Genomic DNA, 14,849 nt, shown 5'->3' on the forward strand with positions numbered 1-14,849 from the left:
TTGCACTTTCAGCATGACATTAAACTTTATGCTGTTGTACATCTAAGTGCATTTTACAGGGTTCTTGTAGCACTGGCATTCTCCCGATTTCTGGGACAAGTCCTAATTGTCTAATGCCTCATGCTTTTGGAGGGAAGCTTCCAGCCTAACTTGGTTCCCAACATTTTGGAATCACGTTACAGGGAATGGGCATAGTGGATGTGAAGGATGTATAGCCTACTGTGTGTCTGCATCCAAGTTTAATCAAATGCAAGATGTGGAACAGCTTTTGTTTTTTGCCTCAAACCTAGACTTTTCAAATTTCCTCTAATTATAAGCAATTTTGTTTCCTGTATTTCTTTTTGGTCTGCTACCTCCTCATGGTCTACCTTCCAGTGGAGTTTGATAGCAGCAAATGTTTAGGCCAGCTTTTGGCCAAGCACAACTTTTCTAGCTGTCCAAAAGTTTCTCTGGCCTGTCTGTGAAACTGTTGCAGAGTTGTTTTGTGAAAGGTCATTTCTTTTTGGAATTCCAAAGTTGAAATATAAACTAAGCAAAATATTCAATCTAAACCACCCTTTTAATCAGCATTCCAACTTTCAGAAGTAAATGTGTTATCTTTTGGTTAACAATGAATTCTGCTGTCAAATGTGGCTTTAGTGAATTTTTTTAGGTGGCACTAAACCTTTTTTATCTAGAATGCCTAAACAACTTCATTTTTGGTAATTACAACAAATCTACAAAATGCAATGTTTCCCAATTACTTGCTGGAATTCACCCTTCAGATTTTTAAGCACTTACAATTGGTAAGGCAAAGGCCAGCAAGCATGACATGCATATTTGTAAGGTTGTCATTTTAATCTGCACCAATCCAATGATATCAACTGCTGAAAATGGTCGGTGGGCCCCCATGGAAGAGGTACCATCTGCAAGTCTTTCTTCCATTCCTACCACATCTTGCTATGGAAACACATTTGTTCCTTAATCATCCCTGGGTGTAAAATTTCTCTCTGCAGTCAAACTGTTGGAATCCATTTAACTGCAGCAGTGGAGCAATAACTTTCCGTTGTGAACTGCAGTAGTTCATGATGGTAGCTTGCCACAAATTGAGCAATTGAGTCACACCTTTTAACCAGGGAAAGTAAATTAGGAAATCTGAGTAATATGGTTGGGTTCATCTGTGGCAGACAGCAATAATTTTAGTTGAGTCTGCAATCCTTGATTTTTAAACAATTGAATTACTTTGAAATTATCTTCAGATGAACAAATTACCATCTACTTACAATCTTTACCTGCAATAAGAATCTGAGTGTTTTTAATGTTTTATAGGCAGGTGGTTTGTGATCTGTTTGTCTGTAAAGCCAGACCAGAGTGGGAATGTTGGGCTGGATCTTGTGCCCTGTTGGGTAAGCTTTTTTGTGGGAGGGTTGCCAGCCAATAGATTGGCTGCCCATTCCAACATCTTCACACCAACTCCAAGCTCTCCCTGGTAATAGGGAGAGTAGGCAGCATGGGGGCTATAATTAACAGCCTGCTCACCTTTGTGTGAATGAGGACCAGTTGAACACTTAAGATTACCCTGGCTCACACATGAATTATTCACTGCTTGGAGGCAGGGACCCTGAATCAGAGCTGGCTATGTGGGAGGAGTCCCACTTTCCATCGGGGACCTGGGATGCAGGGATTTGTGTGCAAATTGTGACAGTTTGTGGACTGTCCAGCTGTTTTTGTTTTTGCAGTCGTATGGGGCTAGGCCATGTATTCACTGGGTATGGGGGTATGCACTTTTTTGGTTGAACTTCAGCTACATGCTCCTGATCTTTTGAGCACCCACTTGGCTGATCAGAGGACCTACTCATGGGTCTGGCCACTTTGGCCATAAACAGACCCAGGCAGTGGGCACCTGCACCAACTCTGCCCCTCTTGTGGTTACATCAGTGCCCAGCTGGTCTCCATCAGTCTGTTTAGAGAGGTGGGCACTGCAGGAACACATGGCTACACAGCTGGTAGTCATCTTTCCTTCCTTTTTGAAAGAAAAGGGGCAGGGCAAAAATATTACAAGTTGCTGGAAAATCTCAGCCGGTTTGGCAGCATCTGTGAAGAAACTCAGTTCTGAGGGTCACCGGACCCAAAACATTAACTTTATTCCCTGCTTCTGTGAACTTCTGCTGAAGCACCTAATTTGTTTCAAATCAAATAGGTCAGTCTAACATTACAACCTGTACTCGTTACTCCAAAGTGTCAGAGACACTTGCGACTATATTCTCATTGATAGACCATTACCCGCCGCCGCCTCCTCCTCCTCGTCCTCGTCCTCGCTGATATTATGAAGTGCATACTTCTGTCGTGGTAATGCATCTCTCATTAAAGAACTTTTAACTCTTTTATGTCTTTATAAATTGCCATACCTCCAACCTAACTCTTCCTCTTGCGAGTACTGTCATGTCCTAAATTTATGCCTGTCTTAACCATAACTCCATGTCTTAACCTCTCCATTACATTTTTCACCTTACCACAGCACTGAAATGTATGCAAAAAAATCAACTACTGCACCCTATTTGATTGTGTCAAACTATCCATATGAATCCTTAACAGATGTCATTTTCAACTTGTCTGACCATGACATCCTCCACCAACATCTCACGTCTGTCTCTGACTCTGCAAATGAAACTGCCCTCATCTAATTTTATTGTTATGTTCCACACAATGGACAGAATTAGAAGAATTTTGGTTAGCATGTTTTATTTGGTTGAGAAGATTTTAGATTTACTTGTTACAACTTAAGGTTAAAGTATCTTAAATTAGATTTTTTTTTAAACATACAGCAAATTTGATAGCTGGTATGAAAACAAAGCATAAAACATCAGCATTATCCAGCTCTTCCTGGGTCTATGAACAGACTCCTTTCTCTCAGCTACTTTACCACCATTTCCAAATTCACATTACTACCCAATTAAATTATGTCAATTTTTAAAAAGAAGAAAATGTCTATTTCACCAAGCAGTCATGCCAACCCTTTCCCTCTGCTCCTTGCAGGTACCTCTACAAAATGTTTCAAAGGAAATTTGCAGATCTCAGTGATGCATTTCTTCATATACTGAAGTGTGATGAATGCCCTTGAAGCTAGCAGCATCTGGGTTAGTTACCAAATGCTATGTGAAGATGATACATTTAAAAGTTAATTAAAGCCATCTTTTGCATACAATAGCCTTTTTATTTAGTAGTTCACGTTGAAGGATTTTAGCATAGTGCAGTATGCCAGCAACACATTAGTGCAGAGAGATTTTCAGTAGCTCTGTGCTGTAAACCTATTTTCTATAACGATGAAAGGTTTATGGAAGTAGTCTTCAAAGCAGATAAAGTGAGATCCTGCTCCCTTCATGCTTCTCTGTAGAAGAAGATTGAGAAATTTTGATATTTAATGGAATATTTAAAAAATAAATATATCCAGAATCTGCAATTTTTACTTTTGCTCCATACTTAACATTTAAGTAGTCATGTCTAACAGCTAAATATTCTAGCAAATGAGAGAATCTAATCAAATTTTGAACACAGAACACATCAGATTTTGTTTTAAAAGAAGCCGCCAGTTTATCCATTCTCCTTGTGCAGATTTGTGCTAAGATTTTTGAAGGTACATGTACAAATGAAAACCACTGTGGTAAAAAGTCTTAAGCATTCTCCTTGGCACTGAGGAGTACTCAATATTAACCATTTAAGATTGGGCTTCTACAGATCACACCTCAGTATGCCTATGGTAATTCATATCCTAGAAAATATACTTGCTCTGGGAGAGAAAATAATGCATCAATTAGGAGTTTTGGTTCAGTTGCATAAACATGATAGTGGATTAGCCGTGCATTCTGCAAAACAAATTTGCCATTACAAAAGACAGGAATGCAATTAAGAGAAGATTGGGACCAGAAGGAAAATAAAAGCCTCAATCTTTAGACAAATCCCCTCGTAGGAACTGGAGGGTGCTATGCTTGTTCCATGTCTAAACAAATCACTGTGATGTCCAGCAAATTTGGACGGTTGGGCTTACAATGAACGTAAGTTGTTCAGTACACGAAACTTCTCTTCCTACAAAAGTCGCTTACAAATTTGAAATCCAACCTCTCTCGATAGGCCCTTGCAACACCACAGCAAATCATTCAGCCCTTATTACTAAGGGGTGAAGAATACTAATTGACTGTGTGCACTACACAGTGACAATGGCAGTAGGATCCCTACAACCAGCATCAAATCCAATGAAATTAAGCTTTTGCTTATTTCGAGCAGGCCAGCTTCCATTTGTTTCAAATGTGGCGGTTTATGTATCAGTTACAGTGCTGTACTCAAATTCCATTTGAGATGGAATTCTGAGGACTTTGGTTAGCCAGTGGGAAAGAAATATTTATAAAAAGCAGTCTGTGCTGGTCGCCCTAAATTTATAGGGTGGTTAGGAGATGAAAGTGGTCTCCAACAAAGCTGATGGCATGAGAAGCATTAGCAGTGAGTTCCAAAGTTATCTACTACAGTGGACTGAAATTAGAAAACATTTAGAGTTCTATTTCTGGGTCAGCAAATCTCACCAGGAATCCATGATGACATAGGCTAAGCAATTAGTTTGAACAATTTAGTGGAAGACATTAAAAATTCCACACTGCTTCAGTAGCTCCTTGGTGAACTAAAAGACAAAGTGTTTCTTGCTGGCCAACAGAGATAATGTAACTTGCCTCTATCAGGTATTCACCATAACTGACAACTATGAGGTTTATGACCAAAACAATGACGTTGATTCTACTCTGTGCTTAGTGTGGAATAGCTGTGATAGAAAACCCATCAACTATGAAATGGAGTCATATTCTGTCACTGGCAAATACAGAGGGCTAGATTTTAATGGGGTTCTTGGAGGGGTGGGGGCATGTGGTAGCGGCATCTGAAAGCTAATTTGCTCCATGCAAATCTGTTTGTAGCCAGAACACACTGTGGAACAGCTAGAACATTAGCTGAGAGTGGGAATTCTATCCCTGTCCTGCCAACCAAAATTAACTCCCAGCAGCACCTACTGCAGGAAATGACCCAAAGGTCATGGGAAGGTTAAGTCCTGAGACTTTAGGGCAGGAAGAGAGCCTGGGGAGGGCCAGAGGAACAAGTGCTGTTGGGCAGCCAGCAAGTGTGCATGGCACAACCCTTGAATGAATTGCCTTCATGCACTGCTTCTGTTCATGCATGCTTGTCCCCTCCATCCAGCTGTCAATGCTGGCCAATACTATAGTATGGGCAGTGTACTGTTCTGGTCAATATTCCTGTGAACAAACACAAATCGCCCTTAGTTATTTAAATAATTGGACTTGCAACTAGTTTTGGCACACACACCCATTTGGCAAATTATGGGATGATGCTTAGGGTGAGTGTCAGTGGGGTGGGGTAAGTGGCCAGTCTATATTTAAGTGTACCCCCGCTCCACCAAAATCACATCCGATGAAGTCACATAAAACCTAGCCTAGAGATAGTGATGAAATGCAAGATACAGCAATATTAAACCACTCTCCCATAAAATACATTTTGCCTTCAATATGCAAGATGAATGTGCCACTTCTAAGTAACAGTAATACTCACATGGTCTCCAGCTTATGATCTGGTGGGCCTTGTAACATTCTGCTTTCCTTGTAATGCTTTAACGCTTGCTGTGCCAGCGTTTCTGAGAACTTAAGATCATCCCAGTTCTGTTCTGGAACCATGAAAGTCAATGGAGGCGAATCAAAGATCTGGACAGTGACTGTGGTACTGGGATCTTTGGATGGACTTTCGTTCAAGGATCTTGACATTATCTGAAAGAAGGGGGAGAAATGATACACATCAGTTCCGCTGTGTTGGAGCAAAGAGAAGTGGAAAAGCTCAATTCAAGAATTTCTGTCTTATTTCGTCCATCCACTGATTTGTGTTTGCTGCCAGGTGCCAACTACTGGTGTAATATCAGGCAGTGTATTTCCTCAATTTCAAAAAGGAAGAGGGAATATAAATGTTTGTGCCATAAAAGTTACGGCCTCAGGGCCATTTGTGCAGGGTGGATGAAGCACGTCTAGGTTACTACAGGTGGCAGGTGCCAACGTAAGTGCCAGAAGGTGGCCTCCTTTAAGGCCCAGTGTTCTAGGCAATCCTCTCTGCCTGGGTGCAGAAGCAGTCTTGCCTGCCCTATAAAAGTATGTTGGCCTGGCTGCAGGGTTCAGTTTAAAGAGTTACCCTCTATTGCAGGGTCCTGCTTGTTTTAAAGTTGGAAAGACTCTAATTGGCTTGACAGCTTTGACAGCCCAAAAAACCAGCCAGTCTCCAGGCCAATAAAGAGACACAGAACACCCCCAAATACAAATAGATGTTATAATAAGTGACTATTTTTCCCATAGGCAGGTTTGGGCAGGGGGCCTAGAAACAGCTGTCACCCATTTCCACTCTCCAGCTAAAGTTCTGTTCCAAGAGCGTAATCAACAGAGTTTTTTAACATACCTAACTACAGGTTCCAAAAAAAAAGTGAATGCAGCAAGAACGAAAGGAAGAATACAATGGGCAGGGCAAAATACCTGATGTGGAAAGGACTGTTTCAGGTAGATTGAAGAAATATTATTTCTCACGTACAGATCCAAGTTTCAAGCACATTATCATATTTGCAAACCAATGCAGCACAGTTTCAGTCACATTGTTGACATAGTTTTAATCATTATGCTAATTTTGAACAAGATGACATACTCAGGAGGAGAAGATAATTATTTGCAAAGAAAGAAGAATCTTTAAAAAAAGTATTTGAATATTCCCACTGCACTATTTAAATAAGATGCAAATCAATTCCCAACATGTAACCATGTTAACATACAGGAATTGTATTTCTGCTTGGGGTGGAAAATGTAGTGCACGCTCAGCACAGGCATAATACTGAAGCACAAAAGGGATTGTTTTAAGATCAATGCAGGGTTGAAGGGTTTGAGCTAAAGGGAGAGGCGGAATAGGCTGGGGCTATTTTCCCTGAAGCGTCGGAGGCTGAGGGGTAATCTTATAGAGGTTTATAAAATCGTGAGGGGCATGGATGGGGTAAATTTACAAGGTCTTTTCCCTGGGATGGGGTGTCCAAAACTAGAGGGGCACAGGTTTAGGGTGATATGGGAGAGATTCATAAAGGACCTAAGGAGCAACTCATTCACACAGAGGGTGGTATGTGTATGGAATGAGCTGCCAGAGGAAGTGGTGGAGGCTGGTACTTTTACAACATTTAAAAGGCACCTGAATGGGTACATGAATAGGAAGGGTTTAGCCGGATGTGGGCCAAATGCTGGAAAATGGGTCTAAACTTATCTAGGATATCTGGTTGGCATGGACAAGTTGGACCGAAGGGTCTGTTTCTGTGCTGTACATCTCTATGGCTCAATGTTCCCCTACCCCAATGAATCAATGAATAAATGCCCCACCTGGTAGGTAGAGAGCTTTAAATAAAGGAAAGTACTAAATAGCAAACAATGCACATCACAGTCTTTAGGTAGGACAAACTCAGGGTTGACAGGTTGCACAACCTAAGCCATCACTCCCTTAAAGTATATCAAAGTGTTTGAGATAATCCACGGTCTTGATAGGGAGACAGACAGAAATTATTTCTTCTACTGGGGGAGTACAGAATACATGGGCATAACCTACAAATTACAGTCAAGTTGTTCAGGGCCAAAGGAAACTCTTCCTTATTAAAACAGCACTGGAAATAAGAAACAATAGATCCAAATAAGTGATAAAAAATAAAATTAAAATCTAACATTGTTACATTGTGGTATTAAGAGATAAACAATAACTGAAGTCTTTAAAAACAAAAAGGCAACAAATATAACAAGAGAATATACAAGTGAATGGTTCAGACAGTATTTGGCAAAGTCAGTTGACTTTTGGGCAGTTGTTAGGGATGGTTTTCTGGGCTACTGTAAAAGTTTACAAATGGAAGTGCAGGCCATTGCAAGGAAACAGAAGAGAAGAAAGTTCTAACTCAGAACTTTTAATTACCTAATTAGCATTTCTTATCTATTTGAAAATTCAATATTATTTAATGATTTCTGGTGAATGAATGAAGTGAGTAAGGGCTTCGGTTGGAAGGTAGATGAAGTGAGCAGAGGTGGGGTATCTGGGGTCAGGGTAATTGGGTGGTGGGTGGAAGAGGAGCTGGTGGTCACCAGGTCCAGTTGGTCAGTTGGGAATAGGAAGGTCAGTGATCAATGTGGGGCATGGAGGAGCATTCAGTTTAGTGTGATTTCTGGCTATCAACTTCTGGCTAAGTTTGAATTTCTCTGCTTTTTTCCTGGGTACTATTAAGCCAATTTAGTTGGAACCAATCTGAAGTCACTAACTCAAAATGCAACCTTCTGAGGGGATTCCAGAGACAGTGTTTGCCCATTGGAAGTTTCAACTGCCTAGTAATGGTGTTGAATGTCAATAAGTGGTGGGTAGACTTTCTCTTGTTGGAGATGATCATTGTTTCCACTTATGTGGCATGATTGTTATTTGCCACTTATTAATTCAAGCTGGATGTTGTTCAGGTCTTGATGCGTGTGAGTGTGGATAACTTCATTATCAGTGAACAGCCTCTAACTGTGTAATGGGGGCAATTTATTAACAAAGCAGAGCAAGGTGGTTGGGCTCTGGACTGTATCTCACATGGCTCTTAGCCAGTTGATGGTTCTTCAGACCACATTTTGTTCCTGCATTTGGGGATCAGTAAAGCCATACTTTTGTTAAAAACATGCTGCTCTTTTGTTTGCAGGTGTTTTTCAAACTCACAGCTTTCACATGATAAGAACCATCAGGACTCTGTGTATAATTTGCCAGTTTAGACACCCATCCAAACTGTTTGTTCAGTGTCTCTAACTCCTTGGTGCTATTTTCCATCTTCTGCTGAAATTCTTTCATTAGATTATCATATTTCTTTGTAAAATGCTCTGCCATTGAAAGCGCCTCTTCAAATGCCTTTCGCAAGGGTTTGTGATCCACATCAAAACACTCTGAAACACAAAAGAGGAGAAAAACAAATGAGTCATAGAAAAATCCAAGTCATTAAAATAACGTCATGCTGCTTATTATTAATAAATGGGTGCCCGTTCAGAATTCGACTTTAATAGGCAATTTACAAAGTGGCAGTGTGTTAGCAGGTGAAGAAACTTTCTGAATAAGGCCAAAAATAAAGTCTCTTTCTATAATGAGCAACTTTAAAGTTTGTTATTCCATTGTGCAAATTATCTTTCAAATAAATTTTAAATAATTTCTTGCTTTCTAATTACAGGAGCTTTGAAATAGAATGGGTTAGAACTGCCCCTGCAGTTGTTAAAATGTTTTATTTATTGAAATGGAAGAGAATCATAATTTGTAGAAATTTATATTAACTTATTTTTCTACTGATGCCATTTTTCCTGGTTTGGAATCAATTCATTTTTATCCTTTTCTTTGAAACCTCCTTTTCTTCTCAGCTGTCAGTATGACCCTATATTCTCTTTTTCCAGATCACGCCTATCAAATATCTCCTCAAAAACATTTGTGCTATTCAATTCAACTGCCTAAAAATGTTTTAAGCATTCTAGTTTATATTTTTCATTTACCTTCTAACACATTAATTTATTCACTTATGCAAAAAGAAATTATACCTAAGAGTGGGAATGAATTGTTCATAATAGATTTACCAACTTAAAACGTTTTGGTGTGGCTCTTTTCATGTTGGTGCCTTTAAATTTCTATATTGGCAAATTTCGCAGGCAATCTGCACATGGTAAGATTCGATCAACAGCAAAAAACGTACAATTAATCCATGTTTGTTAATGGATAAGTGCCAGCTAGACCACTGAGATCCCCTGTCCTTCTTTGAAGCATCTTTTAATGTGCACATAAGATAAAGTTTTCAGGGACTCAACCAAACGACAATACCTCAACAATACAGCAGTACATCATGGTAATTTGTAAGGGACAGAGAACTCTGGGAAGTGTCTTAAATGAATTTATGATAAACTGATCATTGCATTACCTAATGGTACTGAGCCTTGGTCAGTTATGTCCATTTACACTAAATTCCCGGAATTTCACTCTTCAGTTTTTTTTCTAAATGTTCTTTAATGAAATGTGGCTGTTGTCCGCTAGTTTTTACTCAACCCATCTACTGTACAGTACATAGGGTCATATTTCACATCAGACCTAAAGCTGAATTATCACAAAACATGCTCAAAATTACACTGAAACAATATCTAGCTGAATGTAGGATAATTAGCTATGAAGTAGTAATTCAGTCTGGCTTGCAGCTATTATTCTAGAAGTAAATTTCTCTTTAATGTGGAGTTGAACTATTCATTTTGAGGCATGGTCTCCTGGACTGAGATAGAAAAAGGTCCAAGATGTGCTGCATAATTACCACCGCACATCACAACTTCTGACTCAGACATTTGAAAATTTTGAAATAGTTATTTTTATGTTTTTCAGTTTGTCAGATATCTTCAGTTCTCAAGTTGTTGTCTTTCCTCCCCCAGCATGAAATGGATGGACATGCCTAATTGCTTGGAATTCAAAACACACCCATTACACAGACAGAAACAGACAAGGAGGAACTGTCAATAACTTAGCAGTTATATAATTTTGGTCTAAGCAATTATCTTTTCCTTCATCTCCACCTAATGTGCAAACCACCATCCTGGCAATTTCTTTGTATTTCTTAACTAATATTTAATTAAAAATATTACAAAAGGAAGTTAAATGGAAAAGGAAAAAAAGATATATTATTTGACCCAGATAATAGTTTGTTCTGATGATTCTGACAGTGATGAGGGATAAATAATAGCCAGTAAACAAAGGAAGTTTCCTTGGTTGTTGTCAAAATAATGCCATGGGATTTCCTACATCCACAAAGGCAATGAATAACTTGCTCCATAATGCAATAAAGTCTGGTTAACACACTCTAAGTCAGAAGTCTGGAGACTTGAGTTTGGGGTATGCCACTAAGCAAAAGCTACTGTTAACATCACAGGTTTCTAAATTCCTGGAACTTCTCAAAGATAACAAAACAAACTACCTCAATCACAAGTACCAATTTAAATTGTATATATACACAAAACTAACAACATTCTTTTCTCATTTTCTTTTCTGATTTAATCACTTGAATACTTTAAATTACCTAAGGACATAAGTTCTTTGCATTTTTCACACTTATCGGAAAGTTTCATGCACCCAGAAGAGTTGCGACGTATTTCACGGCAGATGTACTGATCTCGTCCTTCTGTTGCATTTGTTGTATTGTGCACATCTTTTAATAAGAATCAAATAAGAGAGAACAAAAAATGTTTAATGGGCATGAGAATAAAAATCTGAGTTTACAGAATGCACAGGGTCATACAACATAGAAACAGACCGTTTGGTTTAACCAGACCATGCTGACAATAATCCCAGACGAAACCAGCAAAACCTGCCTGCACCTTGCCCATAAATCTCCAAACATTTTTTATTCATCTACTCATCCAAATGTACTTTAATAGTTGTCTCATCTCAAACATGTAGTTCCCAGTCTTTAAATCATTCACCACAGGAAAAATACACCTGCCATTCACCTTATTAGACCCCTCATGATTTTAAAAACTAAGGTCATGGTTCAACCTCCGATACTCCAGTATAAAAAGTCCCAGCTCATCCAGCCTCTCCCTATTATTCAAACCTTCCATTCTCAGCACCAGAGATAGTAGGAACTGCAGATGCTGGAGAATCTGAGATAACAAGGTGTGGAGCTGGATGAACACAGCAGGCCGAGCAGCGTCCAGAGGAACAGGAAAGCTGACGTTTCGGGCCTAGACCCTTTCTGAAGGACAGTCTAGGCCTGAAACATCAGCCTTCCTGCTCCTCTGGACGCTGCTCGGCCTGCTGTGTTCATCTAGCTCTACAACTTGTTATCTCAGATTCTCCAGCACCATCCTGGTAAATCTTTTCTGAACCGTCTCCAGCCTAATAACATCTTTCCTATAACAGATCAACCAGAGAAACAGTCAGTCATTCTGTCAACAGACCCTTTCTGAAGATGTCAGTGAATTGGGAATATTAACTTTGATGCTCTTGACGGATGCCATCAAATATTCTGAGTTTCTCCAGCATTTTCCATTTTTACTTAACCAAGTTAATGCTCCTGTTTATGTTTCACAAAAGCTGTTTCTTACTCCTCTGTAAATAACTTTCCCTCAATTTTGTTACATTTACTTTTTGTGGTCATATGTTCCTAATTCAAAAGTCACTGAGCAAAAAGCTTCTCCTGCCTTCCACTTTGGATTTAAGTGACCACCTTATATCTATGGTCCATATTTATGGTCCTGCTACCAAGTGAAAACATCTTCTATGTCCACCCACTCAAACCTTCTATATAAACCTTGAAAGGACTCTAACCAAGTCACTCTTCAAATCTTTCCCTTTCTAGGGGAAACAGCTTGTTCAATTTCAATAGATCCATCTTTTCAGATTTGGTTTAATTTTAGCAAATCTTTTCAGCACATTCTCCAGTGGTTTCATTATCATTTTTACAACATGAAGTCCAGATTGTTCACAGGATTCCCAAATGTGGTCAATTGAAAAAGGTCCTGGACAAAACTTTTAACTTTTATTTTTCCATTCTAATCCTCATATCAATGTTTCATTTGCTCCTAAAAAAACCTGCCTTATTAATGTGAAGTGCTGCTTTTGGTTACCCGCAGTCATCTGTATCCACTGATCATTTCCTCTGCTGCCTTAGATGCTTACTTTGCAATGATTGTGCTCCCTCTATATTCTTCTATCCAAAATGAACTATTTGATATTTTCCAGACTGACATTTTGTTGTCGGTTACATGCCCATTCTAAACATCAGCTTGCAGTCAGCAATGCACTTTGTAATTGTACTTCCAATTTCAGAATCAAAGTCATTTATGTAAAATGTTGAACATGTGTTCCCTGCATTGATCCTTTTGTGAAACTACCCTTAACTCTTAAAATGTCTGTTTTCTCTTACATAGTTTATTATCCACACTGCTGCATGTTCACTGACTCCACCACAGTCATGAGGCTACAATGCAATAGCTTATGAAAGAATTCTTGGAAATCCAAATGTGACCACTGCAATATTCTGAAATACCATTTTAGTTATTTCCTCAAAACAATTCAATAACATTGGTCATTCCCTATAGGGATCTGCATTGACTACTCTCCATTTTGATGAAGGTTTATAATGACTTTCCCATCTGGTAGAGAAGATTTACCAGCCATGATTCTTTGCACAATGACTCATTTTGCTATAATCCTTCATTAAGTGAAGCTATTGGACAGAACTTAATGTTGTGACAGAGGGTCCATCTGACACCTAGTAAGCCAGGGCAACCCTACTGTGGACATTACTAGGAACCCCATTGGGATTAAATCCCAATTATTGTATGAAGTAGCTTCCCAGCTCCTGCAGGAGGCATTTTCCACAGGAATTTCTCCTGCAGGGAAAATGTCTCAGTATATGGGCACTGACAAAGTTAAATGAAAACTTGTGCTCCAGAACTAGCCACACCTGTTGCCAAGCAGTTCCAGTACAGTTACAACACTGACATCTATCTGGAAAGTGGAAAAATGCCCAGTTATGTCCTTACAAAAGGCAAGTCAAATATCCTATCCACAAATAGCAACAAATATAACATCACAAACTATTGCGCTAATTTCCTCTCAATCATCAATGTAATGCAACCATTGATAATGCTATCAAATGGCTCTTCCACAACAGTAACTGTTACACAGTTTGGGTTCTGCTGTGATCTTGATTCAGCTCTTGATTTTATTTCAACTTGGATCAAACATGGAGGACAGAGTTGAATTTCAGAGGGAAGGCGAGAGTGACTGCTCTTATTATCGAGGCAGATTTGACAGGGTGCGGCATCAAGGAATCCTAGCAACATTCATTCAGTGGGGGAAAAGTTCTCAGCTGGTTGAAGCCATACCGAGCACAAAGGAAGATGGCTATAATCATTTTAACTCCCCCTCCCATTCCTCAGACGACATGTCCATCATGGGCCTCCTGCAGTGCCACAATGATGCCACCCGAAGGTTGCACAAACAGCAACTCATATTCCGCTTGGGAACCCTGCAGCCCAATGGTATCAATGTGGACTTGACCAGCTTCAAAATCCCCCCTTCCCCCACCACATCCCAAAACCAGCCCAGCCTGTCCCCGCCTCCCTAACTTGTTCTTCCTCTCACCCATCCCTTCCTCCCACCTCTTGCCGCACCTCCGTTTCCTACCTACTAACCTAAGTTACTGTTGACCTGTAACTGAACCACAGAAGCCACATAAATACTGAGCTTACAAGAGCAAGTCAGAGACTGGGAATACCGTAGTGAGTACCTTAGACCTGACCTGAAGATGCCCGCTTGATTCTTTCTGGGAATGTTTGGTCAGCACTAACATTATTGCAAGTAACTGACACTACATGTGTACATGGGCAGGACCAGCAATCGTAGCTGTATGTAGATGATGGTGGTACAATAGCAATGTAACACATAGTCTAAATACTTTGGGAAGATGCATTCAAATCTCACCTTGGCAGTTGGTGTAATTTAAATTCAATTAAAAAAAAGCAGGCTGCTCAGGAAAAGGTGATAATGAGAACTGCAGATGCTGGAGAATTCAAGATAACAAAGTGTGGAGCTGGATGAACACAGCAGGCCAAGCAGCATCTCAGGAGCACAAAAGCTGACGTTTCGGGCCTAGACCCCTCTCTGATGAGGGGTCTAGGCCTGAAACGTCAGCTTTTCTGCTCCTGAGATGCTGCTTGGCCTGCTGTGTTCATCCAGTTCCACACTTTGCTCAGGAAAAGGTAATGTTTTTCAAAAATAAA

At 39.7% G+C, this 14,849-nt stretch overlaps 1 protein-coding gene across 1 annotated transcript in view; it reads right to left on the bottom strand.

The window, feature by feature from the left end:
- Positions 1-2,704: 2,704 nt before the first annotated feature.
- Positions 2,705-14,849, bottom strand: part of clu (clusterin) — a 29,375-nt gene continuing 17,230 nt past the window's right edge. The window contains exons 6-9 of the mRNA XM_048530911.2: positions 11,138-11,266; positions 8,770-8,990; positions 5,584-5,795; positions 2,705-3,367 (exon numbers count right to left, since the gene is read on the bottom strand). Coding sequence (XP_048386868.1) covers positions 3,358-3,367; positions 5,584-5,795; positions 8,770-8,990; positions 11,138-11,266 — 572 coding nt within the window. The 3' untranslated portion in view covers positions 2,705-3,357. The remainder of the gene's footprint in view (positions 3,368-5,583; positions 5,796-8,769; positions 8,991-11,137; positions 11,267-14,849) is intronic.

This window comes from Stegostoma tigrinum, chromosome 4, assembly GCF_030684315.1.
Source record: "Stegostoma tigrinum isolate sSteTig4 chromosome 4, sSteTig4.hap1, whole genome shotgun sequence".
Lineage (NCBI taxonomy): Eukaryota > Metazoa > Chordata > Chondrichthyes > Orectolobiformes > Stegostomatidae > Stegostoma > Stegostoma tigrinum.